General features: G+C 51.2%; 1 protein-coding gene across 4 annotated transcripts in view; it reads right to left on the minus strand.

The window, feature by feature from the left end:
• LOC144762309 (exportin-5-like) overlaps positions 1-19,855 on the minus strand; it is a 949,573-nt gene that overhangs the window by 756,620 nt on the left and 173,098 nt on the right. For all 4 annotated transcript variants that reach the window (XM_078647462.1, XM_078647460.1, XM_078647463.1 and 1 more), the window contains exon 16: positions 6,009-6,050. In XM_078647462.1, coding sequence (XP_078503588.1) covers positions 6,009-6,050 — 42 coding nt within the window. The remainder of the gene's footprint in view (positions 1-6,008; positions 6,051-19,855) is intronic.

Below are 19,855 nucleotides of genomic sequence, written 5' to 3' on the forward strand. Positions count from 1 at the left end.
GCTTATTTTTCGCTGGAACGGGACTCTGCACCAACTGAGATCCCTGCAGGACACGTGTGGGGTGCTAGGAATCACCGCTACTGATGAGGATGTCCCGACGCCACGCCGCCGCAATTCTAGAGGGGGCTGGCAGACAGTCCGACGGCGCCGGACCACGCCTCAGCCTTCTCGACCGGACTCTCCTACGGTCAGAGCGGAAATGGACAGCGCCATACGGGAAGTATCTGGCTCCACGTCGTCCAGTGACGTGGCCATGACGGCTTGAGCATCGTCTTGGGGGAGATCATCTTGGCTTTACTGGCACTGCAGGTTTGAGGGTTCCGGGGGGGGTGGGGGGCTCTGGGGGGGCATGGATGGTGGCTGGACGTCCACTCGGACACTTTACCACAGACTTGCCCGTTAGGGGCTGGACTGGGACAATGGGGTTTTTCACACCATTAAGGTTGATGTTGGGGAGAGTGGGAGGGGATCTGTGTAGGGGTGTGGAGGAGAGATGGAGAGATGGGGAGTTGGGGAGTTTGAGGGTTGTTTGGGGTGTTGGGGTGGGGAGGGTTCGGGGTTCGGGATGTGCCTCATTTGCCTTATGCTGTGCTTTTTGTGCCCTCATGCTGCCTTTCTTGAGTGGGGAGGTATCTGTTCGGGAGGGGATTCTGATGGTGTGCTGGGCGGGCTCTCTGGTTTCAGGGTGCTATTGTTGCTGTGTTCTTCCTGCGCTGGGAGAGGGGGGGAGATGTAGTGCTGACCTTCTGTTGTATTCACCCTGGGCCCCTGCTACTTCAGGTTCACATGTCGCCTCCCCTTTGGTTATTTCACCGTGGCTCGCTCCTGCGCCTGCCCCGCTCCGCCTCCCCACCTGGCGGGGTGTTTCCCGTGTCTCCGGGCCCCATTGCAGCTCTTTCTCCTTTGTTTACTCATGGCCCTGAAGATCGTTACCCTTAATGTGAAGGGTTTGAATAACCCGGTCAAGCGCAGGGCGATACTATCCCTTCTTGAGAGCACCCAGGCGGATATCTGCCTTTTACAAGAAACGCATCTCCTGGCCCGAGACTGTCCCAGGTTGCGGTCCCCGAAGTTCCCGGTTCAGCTTTTTTCGTCTGGGACTACTAAAACGGCAGGGGTTGCTATCTTGGTGTCTGGGAAGTTCAGAGGGGAGGTACTGCACAAGGTGGCGGAGCAGAAGGGGAGGCTCCTGGCATACAGATTTAGGTTAGGGGGTTTCCCTTTCACGGTGGGTTCAGTGTATAGCACTAATGATCGCCAGGACTTGTTTTTGCAGTCTGCTTTAGCCGATATTGCGACTACCCCAGATAGGCATATACTCATTGGTGGTGACCTGAATATGGTCTTCAACTCATCTTTAGACAGATCCGCGCAGCGCCATCCACAGACTGGGGAAATTTCACAGCTTAGTGCCTCACACTTAGGAGACCTGGACATGCACGATCTTTGGAGACAATTGCATCCCGCCTCGAGGGCCTATTCCTATTACTCCCACGCACATAGGACTTACGCCAGACTGGACTACCTCCTGGTGACGGGGCCGTTGGCCGCACTAGCGACAGCATCTGACATAGGGGTCCTCACGTTGTCGGACCATGCTCCGGTGTCGGGATGCTTCCAGTTGCCGCCGATATCCCCGAGACGCGGGGTCTGGCGCCTCCGGGACACTCTGTTACACCGACGGGAGGTACTGTCGCGGATCCGGGCCGCGATTGCTGGGTTCCGGGAGCACAATGAGAACGACGATACCACCCGGGCGACGCAGTGGTCAGCCCTGAAGGCGGTGCTGCGGGGAGAGTTCATTTCCATCTCCTCGGCGGAGAACAGGGATAGACAGCGGAAGAGGGACGAACTTACAGGTACGGTTCGGGAGCTAGAACAGGTACACCAGAGGACAGGGGCCCCCAGAGTCTGGAGGCAGCTCAAGGCGGCGCGGAAGCTTCTCTCCGCGCTGGATATGGACAGGGCGGAATATGCGGCGCTGCGCCTGAAGCACGCATACTATACTGGCGGTGACCGTTGCGGCCGGTTGCTAGCGAATAAACTGCGGGTACGACACCAACGCCAGAAGGTCGAGGGCCTGTCCGTCCCCGGAGGCGGGTTGGTCACGGAGGACGACCAGATAGCGGAAGGCTTCCGCCGATATTATGCGGACCTCTACGCTGGCGAGCCCCCGTCGGCCTCGGCAGAGGCTGATTACCTCACATCGGTCGACCTCCCGGTACTCACACCGGAACAGGCTGAGTACCTGGACCGGGGTATCCGCCCGGAGGAAGTGATTGGGGCTATCTCCCGACTCAAGCATGGGAAGGCCCCGGGGCCCGACGGTTATACTCCACTCTTCTACAAAACATTCTGCCCGGAGCTGGCCCCGCTGCTGACACGACTCTTTAACTCCTTTGCGGAGTCTGGGGCCATCCCCCCGGATCTACTGAGGGCGACGGTGTCGGTTATTCCCAAGCCGGGAAAGCCCCGCACCGAATGTGCATCCTATAGGCCGATCTCGCTGCTCAATGTAGACCTTAAGCTTTACACCGGGATCCTGGCCGCACGTTTGGCGCCTCATCTGCCGGGGTTGGTGGATCCGGATCAGGCCGGGTTTGTCCCGGGCCGGCAGACAGTGGACAACACCAAACGGGTGGTCCACGTTCTGGAGAAGGCCTCTCGGATCCCCGGGGAGCATATGCTGCTTTCGGTGGACGCCGAAAAGGCGTTCGATCGGGTGCATTGGCCCTACCTCGAGAAGGTTCTCTGTAAGCTGGGGTTGGGCGAGAAGTTTCGCACCCTAATACTTAACTGTTACAAGTTTCCCACTGCGACGGTGAGGGTCAATGGTTGCAATTCGGGCCAATTCGCGATTGAACGGGGTACTAGGCAGGGGTGCCCCCTGTCCCCGCTGCTCTTCGCTCTGTACATGGAGCCTTTTGCCCAGAGGATCAGAAGTAACCCAGAAGTGACGGGTGTCAAGATGGGCGGCTACATCCACACTATCAGCCTCTATGCGGATGACGTGATCTTTATGCTCGACAACCTGAAGGAGGCGCTCCCTGCCTGCCTCGCAGAGTTGGACGCTTTTGCGGCTGTGGCGGGGTTCAAAATGAACATGAGGAAATCGGCGGCCCTTGACATCTCGCTCGCCTCGGCTACCAGGCTGGAGCTGCAGAACCGCTTCCCCTTGCAATGGTCTAGAGATCTGATCCCATACCTGGGGGTACTGCTGGCACCATCCCTGCCTGCCATGGTTACGGCTAACTATGCGGCCTTAGGGACCAAACTGAAAGAAGAGTTGCTCCGGTGGAGCAAAGGTACGCTATCACTGTTGGGACGCATTGCTGCAGTGAAAATGACTCTCCTGCCGCAGGTGCTGTATCTGTTCCGTGCTTTGCCTTTACAGCCTCCGAAGGGATGGATACGACAGACTCAGGCTGATATCGCTCGATTTGTTTGGCAGGGTCGTAAACCTAGACTCCGTAGAGCCCTCTCCACACTGGCACCCGAGTCCGGGGGCCTCGGCATCCCGGACTTACACAAGTACTTCCAGGCGGCGCAGTTGCGCTACTTGGTTGAATGGAGTAAATGGGAGTCGGACAGACACTGGCTGTTTCAGGATCAGGCGGTGGCGGGCAGGACTCTGCAGGAGATACCTTTCCTTCGCAGGGGTCACAGGCCCCCCAATCTGTATGCGTCCTTTGTCACGCAGGCCACGCTCCGTGTTTGGGATGCCGTGTGCACTCGACATGAACTTACCACCTTCCCGTCGCCGCTTACTCCCTTGGCGGGGAATCCTGACTTCCGGCCCGGAACAGAACCTGGAGCGTTTTCGCTCTGGCAAACAGCCAGGTGCTGTGCATTGGTTCATATTTATGGCCCGGAGGGTGCTGTGTCGTTCGCTGACTTGTGCAGGGAATACCACTTACCCGAGACGGAGCGTATGCGATACCTGCAGGTTCGCCACTGGGCGTTACAGCCGCAGGTGCGAGATCTGGCTGATCGGAAACTTACCCCTTACGAGCTGTGGCTTGCGACGCGCTCCTCCGACGCCAAGCTTATCTCGGATCTTTACCGGCTACTACAGCCCCCCCCCCATCACTTTTATAGCCCCGGGAGGGCGCGCTGGGAGCGGGAGCTGGGGAGGACGCTGAGTCACAAGGAATGGGACGACATTTCGTATCGAGCTCGGCACTCGGCCTACCACACTGGGCTCACGGAGACTTTTACGAAGGTATCTACGTACTGGTACTATACGCCTCAGAGGCTGCACGACATGAACCATCACATACAGGACACCTGCTGGCGCGAATGTGGGCAGACGGGAACACTCTCGCACATTTTATGGGATTGTCCGTTGCTGGGTCCGTATTGGCGGGAGGTCCTGGATGATATAGATCAGTGCTTTGACATAGAATTGCCGCGCCTTCCTGCCTATGTTTTGCTAGGGTTACCCAATGGCCTGATGTACCCACTGCGCTCTAGGAGGGGCAGACAAATAGCGATCGCTCTGGGGTCGGCGATCCAGAACATCCTTATATATTGGCGTACCACCACGCTTCCCACAACCACGGGCTGGTTACACAGGTTGTGGCATGTTCTAGGGATGGAGAAGATGTCCCTCACGGTGGCGGGGGAGGTAGACAGATTTGATGACCTGTGGCGGCCTTTTGGTGTCCCATTGCAATCAGAGTTCAAGGAGATCACCTGTCCACGTTATCTCCGACTGCTGCGGCTGACCACCCCGATTTCCTAATGGGTGTGGGGGGGAGGAGGGGAGGGCGCGGGGTTCCTTTCTGGAAGTGAGGGTGTTGCTGGACATTCGCTCAGGCACGGGGGGTGGGGGGGAGTTGGGGTGGGGAGGGGTGGGAGTTGGGGGGGGTGTTCTGGTTTTGGAACAAGTACATCATGGCGCTCACGCTCTTATTGGGGCTCTACACTCGCTTGGCTAGTCCTCTCCGGATACTGATGGGGTTCTTGGGGAGAGTCTTTGCAGTATACTTTCATGATGTCTGTATTCCTTGTATGTATTATTGTTTTTTCTTGTTGCAGAAACTCTAATAAAATACTTTAAACCTAAAGTAGTTTAGTATCGGTTTCCGAAGATGGAGAATGGAATAACATCTGAACCCAATGGCGGAAAAAACAATCTGAGGATGGAGAAGATGCCCATGCGCACTGTAGTCCAGGGGAGGAGTCACCCATCTCGTGATACTTCGAAGACTCTTCCAAGACAACAAAGTGCATTCATCCGGACCCAACACTAGGCGGCGATCTATGCACAAGATATGAATTCAGCAGCCCACATGCCTCAAACATTGGAGTCAGCGAGGAAGAATATAGTGAGGAATAAGGGTTGAATCATGGGTAATATTATCCAGCACACTACCACTGGCAAATAAACTCTAGTCTTTACTCAAGATAAGAAGTCAGCATCCTAAGATACTCTAATGCACCATAGCATTCATAAAGAGCACAAGTATTGTTTCTTAAAAGAACTCAAACAATGCAGGTGATCTCTGTTGAGTGCAATTATTTTGGAAAATTCAGGATATCAAAAATGTTAAAGTTGTAACACTGCCAACAAAAGAAACTGTAAAAACAACCTAAAACATGGTTTTCAACAAGAACACCAAGTACAAATTCTAGGACTTGTGCGTAAAGATAAGAAGCCTCCAAAGCAATCTATAAACCACTTACCTAGGACTCTGCTACTTGGAAAGCCTCAAAGTGACAACATCTGGAAGTGTACAATAATCCCAACTTCAACCACATTTGAGGTATTGTGGATCAGTCTCAACTACTAAACGTAGGATGGGGTTGGTAGTAGGATGGGGTAGGGTGGTAGGTAAAAAGCAGTCTTAGCAGAGAGATATTGGAATTCTGTACGGCGCAAATGCTGGATAGATTAGAACGCTCACTCAAGAAACATCAGTCACTGCACGCTCAACCATATTTGAATAGAAGCCAAAACCTGATGCAACGTTTTTATTGATGCTAAGGAGAAGGTATAAACTCACCTTGCTTTCTTCAATAGTTTCAAAGGTAACTGCAGCAAACAACTAGGAGGCAAGGACAAGCGAGACAAATGATTATCATCAAAGATGATGGAGTGCTTTTTCCTGTTAAGTACTTAACACAAGCCAACATATTTAATTGTGCCCCTCTCAGTTCACTAAAGAGAACATTTCTGGACAGACTGAAATCATTTTTCACACACATTCAAGAAACAATTTTAGTTGGATATAAGTTGTCAGCTTTTCAGAAAAATGTCTTCATTATGACAGTTTGTGTACACCAACACATTGGCAATTTGGTTACTGAATCCACTTACTTGTTATATTGAGTTCTGGATGACTTATGACAGACACTTCAGGTTTTTTTTCTTTTGTGTTTTTTTTTTAAATTTTATTTTCAACAAATTCTTTCTAGGTACAGATTAGTATTGTATTTCCTGGGAAGATCTTTGAAGTAAGCATTATGTGCAAAATCTAGCCTTCCTTCAAGGTCTCCCCAATTCAGATTGCTTAGAGTGGTCAAATGAGCTCCTTGAGGAAATACTTCCAGTTACGAAAACTATCTGGATTTTCAATCTTGTAGGTAGAATCCTTCTTCTCTCTCCCTTTGTTTGCCCCATGTGATTCTGATTTAGGTTTTCGTTTAGGAGAAAGAGAGACATCTTTGTATATAAACTGAAAGAATGTTCGGGAAAAGAGCTAACATACTCACATGTGATGCAAGTATTTTCATCTAACTCCAATTAAGTCCGCTTCTAGGAGATTGGTAATGTTTGTAGATGTTTGAAAGAGGATATCTTCATATTTGAGCATAGTGCTCTGCCAATTTAAAGATGTTGGTTCATCAATACCGTAAAAACAGCATTATTTCATAGACAATATAACAGACACCTGTGTACACACCGGCATTCCTTTAGAAGCTTTGGGATCAAAGTTTGGGGACCCAATTAAAAAGATAATTAAAAAATGCATTATCATTATGCATTTATTGACTGCTCCTCCAGAATGAGCACCAGAAGAGTTCCCACAACCATTAGTAACAGCAAAGGGGACTAAGGGAAACTTTTGCAGACGCTTGAGATAAAGAAACACATGTAATATGTTAGACATCGCACCTCTGGGTGTATTAAATAGGACTGTTAACATATGGATAAAAATAGTTATCCGGATTAACCACGCCATTGTGCTACAAAGAACGGTGAAGCAGCCCATATCAAAAGCTTTTTTCGACATTGACTGCTGCTGTACCCAATTGCATGATAAACACCTTTCCAATCTGCATAAGGTGGGAAAAAACATACGGAAGAACAGATTAGTTTCTGAAAGATGTTGACAACTATATTTACTAGGAACTTTGTGATCAGGGTTTAACAAAGAATGATCTGTTATCAGTTGGCAGTTAGGGTTCCTTGTCCTGCTCAGTAAGAAGTGGATGTATCTGTGTGATTGGAATCAGTTATGGTGCTGGAACGCTCAGCATGTTCATAGTCCGCAGGTCTACAACTAGTTATAGTAGAAGTTTTTCCAACCATATTGGCCCATGTAATTTCGGAGTTGGGACTTGCTTCCTAGACCGCATTCTCCTGTTAGGAGTCGGATATCCAGTTCTTTATAGTTTCTTATTGAGAGGCAAGCTTTGTAAGGACAATGATCTATTGCTCTCTCTATAGATAGATAGATAGATAGATGGGTAACCTGATAACATGCAGATTGTTGTGGGTGTGTGCATGGGCACACATCAGGGATCTTGCACACTTATCATATTATCCACATTTAGCTCTAAGCATAGACTTTGTACATTTTGAAAAAATATATACATACACAAAAGAATTTCTTGAATCAGGGATGATTTCTTTCTGACTTTTTATCAAGTTGACAACAGACATAACTCTTAGGATTGTACTAGTCAGTCACACACACCTACAAAACAAGCATTAGAAATGCAATCGGGCTCGGATTTATTTGAGTGTTATGGAGTGTGTTAATGTGGTGTGTAGTGAAATTATGTGTGTTAGATTGGAATTATAGCATTGGTGGCATGCTGTCTTTTTACATCAATATGTTTAAAACTAAAGTGTACCATACTGAGATTGCTACAATACTTAATTGTGGATGTGTAACAATTGATGCAAGTACTGTTGGCCGTGACTGCCTGTAGAAATTGTGCACTGATGGCTGGTGGTGTGTGTGTGCTTGGTAAAGTACTGCACTGCCAGCTGGAGGTGTGTGTGCCTTGTGGAAGGGTGCACTGACGGCTGGTTGTGTGTAGTTAGTAAAAGCGTGCACAGATGGCTGATGGTGTGTGTGTTTGGTGAAAGGGTGCACTGATGGTTGCTGGTGAGTGCACCTTGTAAAAGGATGCAGTGACGGCTGGTGTTGTACGCCTGGTGGTGTCTGTTGTTTGTGAAAGTGTGCATTGATGGGTGATGGTGTTTGGCCCTGGTGATAGCGTGCACTGACGGCTGGTGGTGTGTTGTTGTGTGTGTGGTTGTGTGTGTAGTGGTGAGTGTGTGGTGGTGAGTGTGTGGTGGTGAGTCTGTGGGGGTGAGTGTGTGGTAGTGAGTGTGTTACACTAATGAGGCGCACTGGTGCCACTGCACCTGCTGCACAATGGTAGGTACGCCATACTGGTGGTACTACACCTGCTGCGCAATCATAGCTAAGTAACACTGATAACACCTCACCTGCTCCACGAATGGTAACTATGCCACACACTGGTGCCACTGCACCTGCTGCACAATCATAGCTAAGCAACACTACCACTGCACCAGCTCCACCAATGGTAGCTACCACTCACTGGTACCTCTGCACATGCTGCACCAATGATACCTACGCCACACTGGTGCCACTGCACAAGCATAGATAAGTAACACTGATAACACTACACCTGCTACGCAACGCCATCTACCACACACTAGTGCCACTGCACCTGCTGCACAATTATAGCTAAGCAACACTACCACTGCAACTGCTCCACCTATGGTAGCTACTACACACTGGTACAACTGCACCTGCTGCAGCAATGGTACCTACGCCACACAGGTGCTACTGCACCTACTGCAGCAATGGTACCTACACCACACTGTTGCACCTGCTACACCACACTGGTGCCACTGCACCTGCTGCACTAATGATAGGTATACCACACTGGTGCCACTGCACCTGCTCCACTAATGATAACTATACCACACTAGTGCCACTGCACCTGATGCACAATGGTAGCTACGCTACACTGGTGCCACTGCACCTGCTCCAGTAATGATAGCTATACCACACTGGTGGCAGTGCTGGTACTACTCCACCTGCTCCACCAAAAATACTTACACCACACTGGTCCCACTGCACCTGCAGCACAATGATAGCTAAGTTACACTGGTACGGTACTCTTGCTCTGTTGCTGCTGCTGCCTTCACACAGTACCTGCTGTGAGTGTGTGAGGGAAGCTTGCACCACTGCTGCTTGTGATTTCCTTCTTGTGAGTGTGATAACCTTGCATCTCTGCTGCCTGTGGTCTCCTTGTGAGTGTGAGAAGCTTGCACCGCTGCTGCTTGTGAACTCCTTCTTGTGAGTGGGAGAAGCTTGCACCTCTGCTGCCTGTGGTCTCCTTGTGAGTGTAAGTAGCACGCTAAACTCACGGCAGACTGGTGAACGCGCCCAGACCATCTGGATTCCATTACCGCAGCGCCCTGACAGCTATAATTGTTAATTTATTGCACTGCCGTGCGCGTAACCACTCAGGATATGGCGAAAGTGCTCAAGCAGAAAAACATATGGCCTATTACGTGCAGGCTACTAAAAATAGGGCACCGCGAGGACCAATTACCATTCACATCGCAAACTAAACGACAGAAAAAGCTCGCGCACTGAGGAATTTTTCCTGCAGGATTCAAAAGCCCTTAACAAAAGGAGCTCGGAGCTCCGCCTCCCCTGCTGACGCAGGGTTGACGTAGGCCGAGCCCTAAAAATTGCCCTTGCCGTTTTTGACCTCTGAATGTACCTTCTTCTCAAACTCACACCCAAGACACATTCGCATAGACTACATTTTTACTTCTGTTCTTTAAGATTCCTAGTCCAACCTATTATGCACACAAATACAGACCAATTATCACTTGGGACTACGCAACAATTAGAGTATGTCCAAGCACTAAAAAGTAACTGAGCAAAAGTCTACTTCCTGATGAAAAAGTGCCATCAAGATCTTCCAGAAACCATTATAGACAATCCTATAAATACTTCAACCGTTTTTTCTCAACATTTAGATTGCTGTAGGACGCTGGCTGTGTATATGATATTGCCAGTAGGTGGCAATACCTTGCACAGAGTCCACGGGTTCCCAAAAAGTGTACAGGGGTCAATATAAAACCCAAACTGCTCTATTAGTGGTAGTGTTGGTAGTGTGGGCGAGCAGCCTAAGGCCTAACACAGAGGAGAGTAAGACATTTATTGCACAACAGTGATCAATAATGGACACACGACTCAAGAAGGAGATCCAAACCAATTTTAGAAAAATATACTTTGTACTTTATTTTAAGACCAAGATCTTCGCAATAAGGAAAGTACGTTTTTAATAAAAAAATACTTTACACTTTGGAAAAATCGCTCAGTTCAATGTTATCCTATGGGGAAACAGTTTTGGAGTTAATCAGGTAAGTACACAACTTACAGTTCCAGTTTTTGGGACCCAAGAGCCACAATGGACAAGGAGTAGGTAACGAATATGCTACTTACCAGTATGCATCTGTTCTTGGCATGTAGGGCTGCTGACATTCATATCTGTGCATAGATCGCCGCCTAGTGTTGGGTCCGGATGATTGCACATTGTTGTCCTGGAAGAGTCTTCGAAGTATCACGAGATAGGTGGCTCCTCCTCTGGACTACAGTGCGCATGGGCATCCCCTCCATCAGATTGTTTTTCGCCATTGTGGCAGAGATGGAGTGTAATACAGTGATTGATGTTCATGCTACATAATAATTCTGAGTGCTACAGCTGCTACAGGCGCCGGGGAGGAGAGTGGGCGATATGAATGTCAGCAGCCCTACATGCCAAGAACAGATGCATATTGGTAAGTAGCATATTCGGTTCGAGGCATGTGGGCTGCTGAATTCATATCTGTGCATAGATTACATAGCAGTCCCTCCTGTTAGCGGCGGCTGCCCGTGCCAGCTGCAGCAGTCTGAAAGAGAGTTTTGAGAACAGCCTGTCCTACAGCTGCCTGCTGTCTTGAATGTACATCCACACAGTAGTGTTCCGTAAATGTATGTATAGTGCACCATGTGGCTGCTCTACATTACTCCTCTAAAGGAATATTCCCCAGGAAAGCAATGGATGCTCCTAACTTACGTGTGGAGTGCGCTCTTGGAGGAATCGTCAGTGTACGTTTAGCCTTCTCATAGCAAATTTGTATACACTTGACGATCCATCTGGCTATTCCTGCTTTGGAAATGGGGTTGCCTTTATGCTGTGGAGAAAAGGCAACAAACAGTTGTTTTGTCTTCCCGAAATAATTTGTTCTGTCTACATAGTACATAAGAGCCCTCTTGACATCTAATGTGTGTAGAGATCTCTCTGCGACATTTTCTGGATTAGGATAGAAAACTGGCAGTTCTATGGTTTGGTTCATGTGGAACTGCGAAATCACCTTAGGCATGAATGTAGGGTTGGTGCGTAGTACAACTCTATTTGCGTGGACCTGTATGAAAGGCTCTTGAATGGTTAGTGCCTGGAGTTCACTAACTCTTCTTAGTGAGGTAATGGCTACTAGGAAAGCAACTTTCCAGGTCAGAAATTGAATCTCACAAGAGTGTAGAGGTTCAAAAGGTGGTCCCATCAGTCTGGTGAGGACCACATTTAGGTTCCAGACCGGTGAAGGTGGTTGTCTGGGAGGGATCACTCTTTTGAGTCCCTCTAGCAAGCTTTGATGGCAGGCACTCTGAATAGGGAGAGGTGTTGCCTGTTCTGAAGATAAGCTGCTATTGCGGATAAATGTATACGAATGGAACTGTACGCTAGATTACATCTGTATAAGTGCAACATATAACAGATAATGTTTTGAATTGATGCATCCAGTGGGTTAATGTCATTATTGTTACAATATATGACAAACCTTTTCCATTTAGCCGCATAACATGCTCTGGTTGTGGGCCTTCTTGCCTCCTTGATGATATTCATATATTCAGGCGGTAAGTGGAGGTAGCCAAATTCTAGGACCTCAGGAGCCAGATCGCCAAGTTGAGCTGTTGCGGGTCTGGGTGCTGAATTTCGCCACGGCTCTGCGTTAAAAGTCTGGGTGTTAGCCGCAGCCTTTGATGCGGTACCACGGAAAGTTCTACTAGCGTGGTGTACCATGGCTGGCGTGCCCACGTCGGAGCAACTAGGATGAGTGTCATCGAGTGTTGCCTTAGTTTGCGTGCCACTAGCGGTATCAGTGGTGCTGGGGGAAAAGCGTACGCAAATCTGCCTGACCAGTTCATCCATATCGCATTGCCCTGTGACTGCGGATGTGGGAACCTGGTGGCGAAGCTTTGGCATTTTGCGTTCTCCCTTGTGGCGAATAGGTCTATCTCTGGATGACCCCACTGCTGGAAGTACAGTTGGAGTACTGATGGATGTATCTCCCACTCGTGCATCTGGTGGCTGTGTCTGCTGAGCAGATCCGCCATTTGGTTGTCCTTGCCTGGGAGGTGTTCCGCCATGAGGAAGATGTTCCTCTGAATGGCCCACTTCCACATGCTCTGAGCCATATGAGACAACTGTGGAGAGTGTGTTCCTCCCTGCTTCTGTACGTAGTACATGGCAGTCATGTTGTCCGTCCGGATCAACACGACTTTGTTGCACAGGTGTACTTTGAAAGCCTTCATTGCCATGAAGATTGCCATCAATTCTAAAAGGTTGATGTGCATCTTCTTTTGCTGTGTCGTCCATAGTCCCTGCACTGTATAATGGAGTACATGAGCTCCCCATCCCTGGAGAGATGCGTCCGTTGTCAGTATTATTTGTGGTACAGACTCTTGGAACGGGCGGCCCTTGCAAAGGTTTTGTGGGTTCCACCAATGCAGAGAGTTGCATGCCCGACCGCTCACCAACACTACGTCTTAATTGTCCTTGAGCCTGATTCCATTGACGTGCCAAGCACTCCTGAAGCGGGCGCATATGTAGTCTCGCGTGTGGGACTATGAAGATGCAGGAGGCCATCATGCCTATCAACTGCATGAACACTCTCGCTGGAAGCGAGTGTTGGGGTCTGAATTTTCGTATGAGCAATTGCATGCTGTTTATCCTCGCTGAATTTGGCTGAGCTTTGGCTGCCTGAGTGTTTATTGTCGCGCCCAGGTACTGTTGCACGTGGGCGGGCTGAAGATGTGACTTTGGATAATTCAGCGAGAATCCTAGACCGTGAAGAAAATGAATGGTGCATCCTGCTCAACACCCGCTCCGTCCACAGACACGCCGTCGAGCTCTGGAACCTGCTCGACACCACTTCACCGGACGTCGCCTTCCTCACGGAAACCCGGATGAACGCCTCTTCAGCGCCCGACATCGCCATCGCCATCCCAGACGGCTACAAGATCATCCGAAGGGACCGCATCAACAACATCGGAGGAGGCGTCGCCATCATCCACAGGAACACCATCCGCATCTCGACCAACACCGACGACACCCTCGCTCCCGCCGAGCACCTGCACTTCCAGGTCCACATCAACCCCAAGACCACCCTCAGAGGCACCCTCATCTACAGACCCCCGGGACCACGCACACAATTCAGCGAAGACATCACAACTTCATCAGCCCGCACGCCCTCTGCTCTGCTGACTACATCCTCCTCGGGGACCTCAACTTCCACCTGGAGAACAACAACGACCGCAACACCACCACCCTGCTGGACAACCTCGCTAACCTGGGACTCAAGCAGCTGGTCACCACCCCCACCCACTACGCCGGACACACACTCAACCCCGTCTTCTCATCCAGCAAGGACATCGCCTTCAGCCACGCCACCGGACTCCACTGGACGGATCACAGCTGCGTCCACTTCAGCTTCAGAAGGACCACGATCCACCACCACCAGCAACAGGTTGCACGCAGAAGCTGGAACAAGATCACAGCCGACCAACTCGCAACCTCCCTGAGCATGAACCCTCCCACCAGCACACCGAACCCAAGCCAGGCGGTCACCAAACTCACCAAGTGGATCAGCGACTGCGCAGACGACCTCGCCCCCCTGAGGACCCCGCCTAGCAGACCCGGCAGCAAGAAAGCCCCATGGTTCACCGACGAACTCAAGAACTCCAAGAAGAACTGCCGAGCCCTCGAGAGAACCTGGCGCAGAGACCCAACTCCGGACAACATGGCTGCCCTCAAGCTCGCCACCCGAAAGCACCACCAACTCATCCGCGCCACCAAGAAAACCGCATTCAAGGAACGACTGGACAACAACGCACACAACAGCAAGGAACTCTTCAACATCGTCAAAGAGCTCTCCAACCCCAACGCCGGAAACAACGACATCACCCCTTCGCAAGACCTCTGCAACTCCCTCGCCTCCTACTTCCACAACAAGATCGCGGACATACACAACAGCTTCAGCACTCAACCGACGCACGCCACAACCGAACCCCCGCCCCCCACGACCACCCTCCGCGCCTGGACCCCGATCAACACCGAAGACACCATCCGCACGATGAACTCCATCCACTCCGGATCTCCGACCGACCCCTGCCCTCACCACGTCTTCAACAAGGCCGACGCTGTCATCGCACCCCACCTGCGGGACATCATCAACACCACCTTCGACACCGCTACCTTCCCGGAGAGCTGGAAGCACGCCGAACTCAGCGCCCTACTCAAGAAGCCTTCAGCCGACCCCACCGACCTCAAGAACTACCGCCCCATCTCGCTGCTCCCGTTTCCTGCAAAAGTCATCGAGAAGACCGTCAACAAGCAGCTGGCCGCCTTCCTCGAGACGAACGGATCCCTCGACCCCTCGCAGTCTGGCTTCCGGGCAAACCACAGCACCGAGACCGCCCTGATCGCAGCCACCGATGACATCCGTGCCCTGCTCGACAACGGAGAAACAGCGGCCCTCATCCTCCTAGACCTCTCCGCGGCCTTCGACACTATCTGCCACCGTACCCTAGTACAGCGCCTCAGCAACGTCGGAGTCCAGGAGAAGGCACTGGAGTGGATCATCTCCTTCCTCGCCGGGAGAACACAGAGAGTCCGCCTCCCTCCGTTCAGATCGGAAGCCACCGAAGTCATCTGCGGCGTCCCTCAAGGCTCCTCGCTCAGTCCAACCCTCTTCAACGTCTACATGGGCCCCCTCGCTGACATCGCACGCCAGCACAACCTCAACATCATCTCCTACGCCGACGACACCCAGCTGATCCTCTCCCTCACCAACGACCCCGCCACCGCCAGAGACAACCTACACGAAGGGATGATAGAGGTAGCCGAATGGATGAAGAACAGCCGCCTGAAACTGAACTCGGACAAGACGGAAGTCCTCATCCTGGGATCCTCACCCTCCGCCTGGGACGACTCCTGGTGGCCCCCCGCCCTGGGCAACGCACCCCAACCTACAGACCACGCACGCAACCTTGGCTTCATCCTGGACTCCTCCCTCTCCATGACCAGACAAGTCAACGTGGAGAAGCGTGGCTCAGTGGTTAGAGGCGGCAGACCCGGAAGCTGAGATCGACTGTGGACCAGGGTTCGATTCCCCGCCTCGGCGGGTCTCGGGCTCAAAAATTCCACGGACTTGACAATTCTCGCTCCGGTGCCTACTCGATTCACGGGGTCACACTCTGCAACTCTGGGCAATAGCTTGCTTAATCTCCACTACGGCCCCTCGCGGCGGGATGCCTGGCTTTCACCTTGTGGATACCCTGCCGGGGTATCTCACAGGGGAATACCAGGACGGGTTCCCTAAGCAAGCGCCTTGATACCTTCGGGTGATACGTGCGCTATATAAGTCGCAATACATACAACGCCGTCTCCTCGTCGTGCTTCAACATCCTGCGCATGCTACGTATGATCTTCCGGTGGATCCCCACCGAGACCAGGAAGACTGTCACCCAGGCCCTCGTCACCAGCCGTCTGGACTACGGCAACTCCCTTTACGCCGGAACCACCGCCAAACTCCAGAAGAGACTCCAGCGGATCCAGAACGCCTCAGCACGTCTCATCCTGGACATCCCCCGTCGCAGCCACATCTCCGGACACCTGAGAGACCTGCACTGGCTCCCGGTCAAAAAGAGAATCACCTTCCGGCTCCTCACCCACGCACACAAAGCCCTACACAACCAAGGCCCGGGATACCTCAACAGCCGCCTCAACTTCTACGCTCCCAAACGCCAGCTTCGATCGACCGGCCACGCCCTTGCTGCCGTCCCCCGCATCCGAAGAGCCACCACAGGAGGACGGTCCTTCTCCTACCTCGCCGCCAAGACATGGAACTCCCTCCCGACCCACCTCCGCCGGACCCAGGACCACCTCGCCTTCAGGAAGCAACTCAAGACCTGGCTGTTCGAGCAGTAGCGGACCCCCCCTCCCTAGCGCCTTGAGACCCTTTGGGTGAGTAGTGCGCTTTATAAATGCCGTGATTGATTGATTGAGGTCTGAGATCCAGTATGGGTCTGAGAGACCCGTCCTTTTTGGGTATTAAGAAATACAGAGAGTACACCCCTGAGCCTTGGTCTTCTACAGGCACGAGCTCTATGGCTCCTTTTTGCAGCATGCTGACGACCTCCTGCTGCAATAAGTGCAAGTGCTCTGCGGACATAGGACGGTGCCTTGGTGGTATGTTGGGTAGAGTGGATGTAAGCTCTAGACAGTACCCGTACTGGACAATGTCTCTCACCCACCTGTCTGTGGTGATGGATTTCCAGACCGGCAGGAACTGTTGTAGTCTCCCCCCGACAGGTGTTATATGGTCGGGGGGCAGGGACAGGGCGTCACTGTTTGTTATTGGCAGAGGATCTGGAACTGTTGTTTCCTCTTCCTCTGCCTTTGATGTTGTTTCCACGATATCCACCCCGGTTGCCTTTATTGTAGGTGGTTTGTGTACCTCCTTTATTATACTGCGTCTGCTGTGTGTTGTGGCATCTTGAAGGTCCTCTATTATTGGAGCGACGAAAAAAGCCACCCCGAAACTGCTGCGACTGCAGAGCCCCCATAGACTTTGCAGTCTCGGTGTCTTTTTTAATTTTTTCAAGGGTGGTGTCAACCTCAGGTCCAAATAAGTAGTCTGGGTTAACTGGCTGATTAAGGATAGTAGTTTGTATTTCCAGTTTGAATCCCGAGATTCTTAACCAGGCATGTCTTCTTAACATGACGCTAGTGTTAATGGCCCTGGCTGCAGTGTCAGCTGCGTCTAGTGCGCACTTGATGGAAGCATCGGTTATAAGCTTTCCTTCCTGGATTAGCAGCTCTGCTCCCTCCTTGTACTGATCTGGTAGGTGTTGCAACAGTGTCTCAAGGGTATCATAATGGGCCCTGTCATATCTGGCTAAGAGTGCCTGAGTGTTGGCAATGCGCCAGATGTTAGCAGCCTGCGCTGCCACCCTTTTGCCTGAAGTTTCCAGTACTTTTGACTCTGTCAGGAGGAGGAGCATCACCTGTAGTCTGGGAGTTTGCTCTCTTACGTGCATTAGAAACAACTAATGAGTCCAATGGCAACTGTCCTTTTATATAGGTTGGGTCCGCAGGTGCCGGTCTTCATTTCTTTTCAATGCTAGGGTTCAACACCCTCGCTCTGGTGGTCTCCTTAAAAATGTCATTAGCATGCTTAAGGACCCCTTTTAGCATGGGTAGAGTTTTGACTGTTCTTTCCGAAGTGGAAAAGGTGTCGACCAGGAAATCTTCCTCAATTGGGTCAGCATGTATTGCACCTTATGGTTATCCGCTGCCCTTTCAATAAGGGCGTTAAAGGCAGTAGTGTCCTCAGTAGGAGATGTTTTCACATTGTATATATGTGTGTCAGGGGCATTTTGTGGATCCCCTGTGTCATTTGGGTCTGCCCATGGTTGGTCCTGATCTTCGGGATCAGTGTCCCCATGATAAGTGGCATCCTCGTTATCGTTATCCCCTGCATCCACATCTGAGTATGTGGGTGAAAAAGTCTGAGCTTCTTGTCCATAGGATTGCAGAGGTTCCACAAGAGCAGGCGATGTGGTCGAATCCCGCTTCTTTTTCAATGGAATCTTATATGACTCCATGGGTGTTTCTGGTATTATTTTCCTCTTATACATGGATAGTCTACCAGTGTCCGAGTCAATGAACTGCCTCGACTCCTGTTCTTCAGGCTCTTCTGCCTCCCCTTGTTCCATCGACACTTTTTTAGCGGCTCCGATACCCTTTTTTGGTTCGAACATCTTCGGTCGCACCATTGGTGGCAACCCGAATTTGATTGGTGTCGATGCGGTCTGAATGTCTGCGACCAACTTTGGGGTTGGGGCCTTCCTCGATCCGACCGTTGTAGCCTTTTCTCTGATGCCTTGGAGTGACTCCGACACCTGTTTGGATACGAACGGGGTCGATTGTGTCGACTCGACAGGGGCCTTGTGGCCAGTCTTTGTTTTGGTCTCGGGCCTTGTGTGAGGATGGACCCCCTCTTTCGGATCGAGCCTCTTTTCTGTGTCGACTCTCTTTGGCGCAGACTTCGTCGGTTCGACTGCCTTGACTTTGGGTTTGGGAGCCCCAACCTTCGGCTCGATGACCTGCTGTAACGTCTTGGCATTGATGGGTTTGTTTTGTTTCTTCGGCTCCGAGGGGTCTGAGGCCTTGGAACCGACTAGAGTCAGGTGCACTTTCGGTTTTGGCAGTGATGCTTTCGGTTTCGATTTTCCTGGATCGACCGATGGCATTTTCGATACCGATGGCTCTTTATAAATGTCCGTAGCCGGGCTTTTATGTGGGGCTGCAGGACGATTTGATAGATCTTGGGTAAAGCCCTGTGGCGATCCCTCGACCTGAGCCTTATTGAGTGCTTCATCGTTTGCCCCCGTATCGACGGTTGGGCCTAGCTCCTCGCCTGAGCTATCTTCTACGGCCCCAAGGGCCTCTGCGTCGTCTCCTACCTCATCGAAGAAGTCTTCTTCTTCTTCTAACACCTCTTCATCTTCGGCGTCATACTCGGAGTCATTCTCCAAAACAGGATCCGAGTGTTCTCCCTGATCCTCCAGATCGATGACCTCCTCGTCTTTGGTCCCGAAGATGTTTTCTGGATTAGGCGCTGACCTTTGCGACTCCAACCGAGCCTCGCGTCGAATCCGAAGAGTTTTCTTCGACCTGAACCGGGCACAGGCCATACAGTTGGCTTTGTTGTGATCCGGGGACAGGCACTTGTTGCACACCGGGTGGACATCGATGTGCGGGTATTTTGCATTGCAAAGTGGACACCTCTTGAATGGGCTTCTTTCCATCGTCGATCGAAGATCTGGTCGACTTGTGGAAAAAAAACGCCTTATTCCTCGATGTCCTCTCGAAGTAAGTAATCGGCACCGAACGAAACGATACCGACGCTGTCGAAAGCCTTTTGGCTTTGTAGACATTTTTCCTAACTTGAGCCAAGATAGTAACATCCGAACCCAATGGCGGAAAAAAAAAATCTGAAGATGGAGGGGATGTCCATGCGCACTGTAGTTCAGAGGAGGAGCCACCTATCTCGTGATACTTCGAAGACTCTTCCAGGACAACAATGTGCAATCATCCGGACCCAAAACTAGGCGGCGATCTTTGCACAGATATGAATTCAGCAGCCCACATGCCCCGAACGTACCAATACTGCACCACCAGCAGTACAGGGGCGGCCGGGTGCAGAGATTGAAAATCGGAGTTCGGCCCAGGCATTTCA

Source organism: Lissotriton helveticus, chromosome 6 (assembly GCF_964261635.1).
Source record: "Lissotriton helveticus chromosome 6, aLisHel1.1, whole genome shotgun sequence".
NCBI lineage: Eukaryota > Metazoa > Chordata > Amphibia > Caudata > Salamandridae > Lissotriton > Lissotriton helveticus.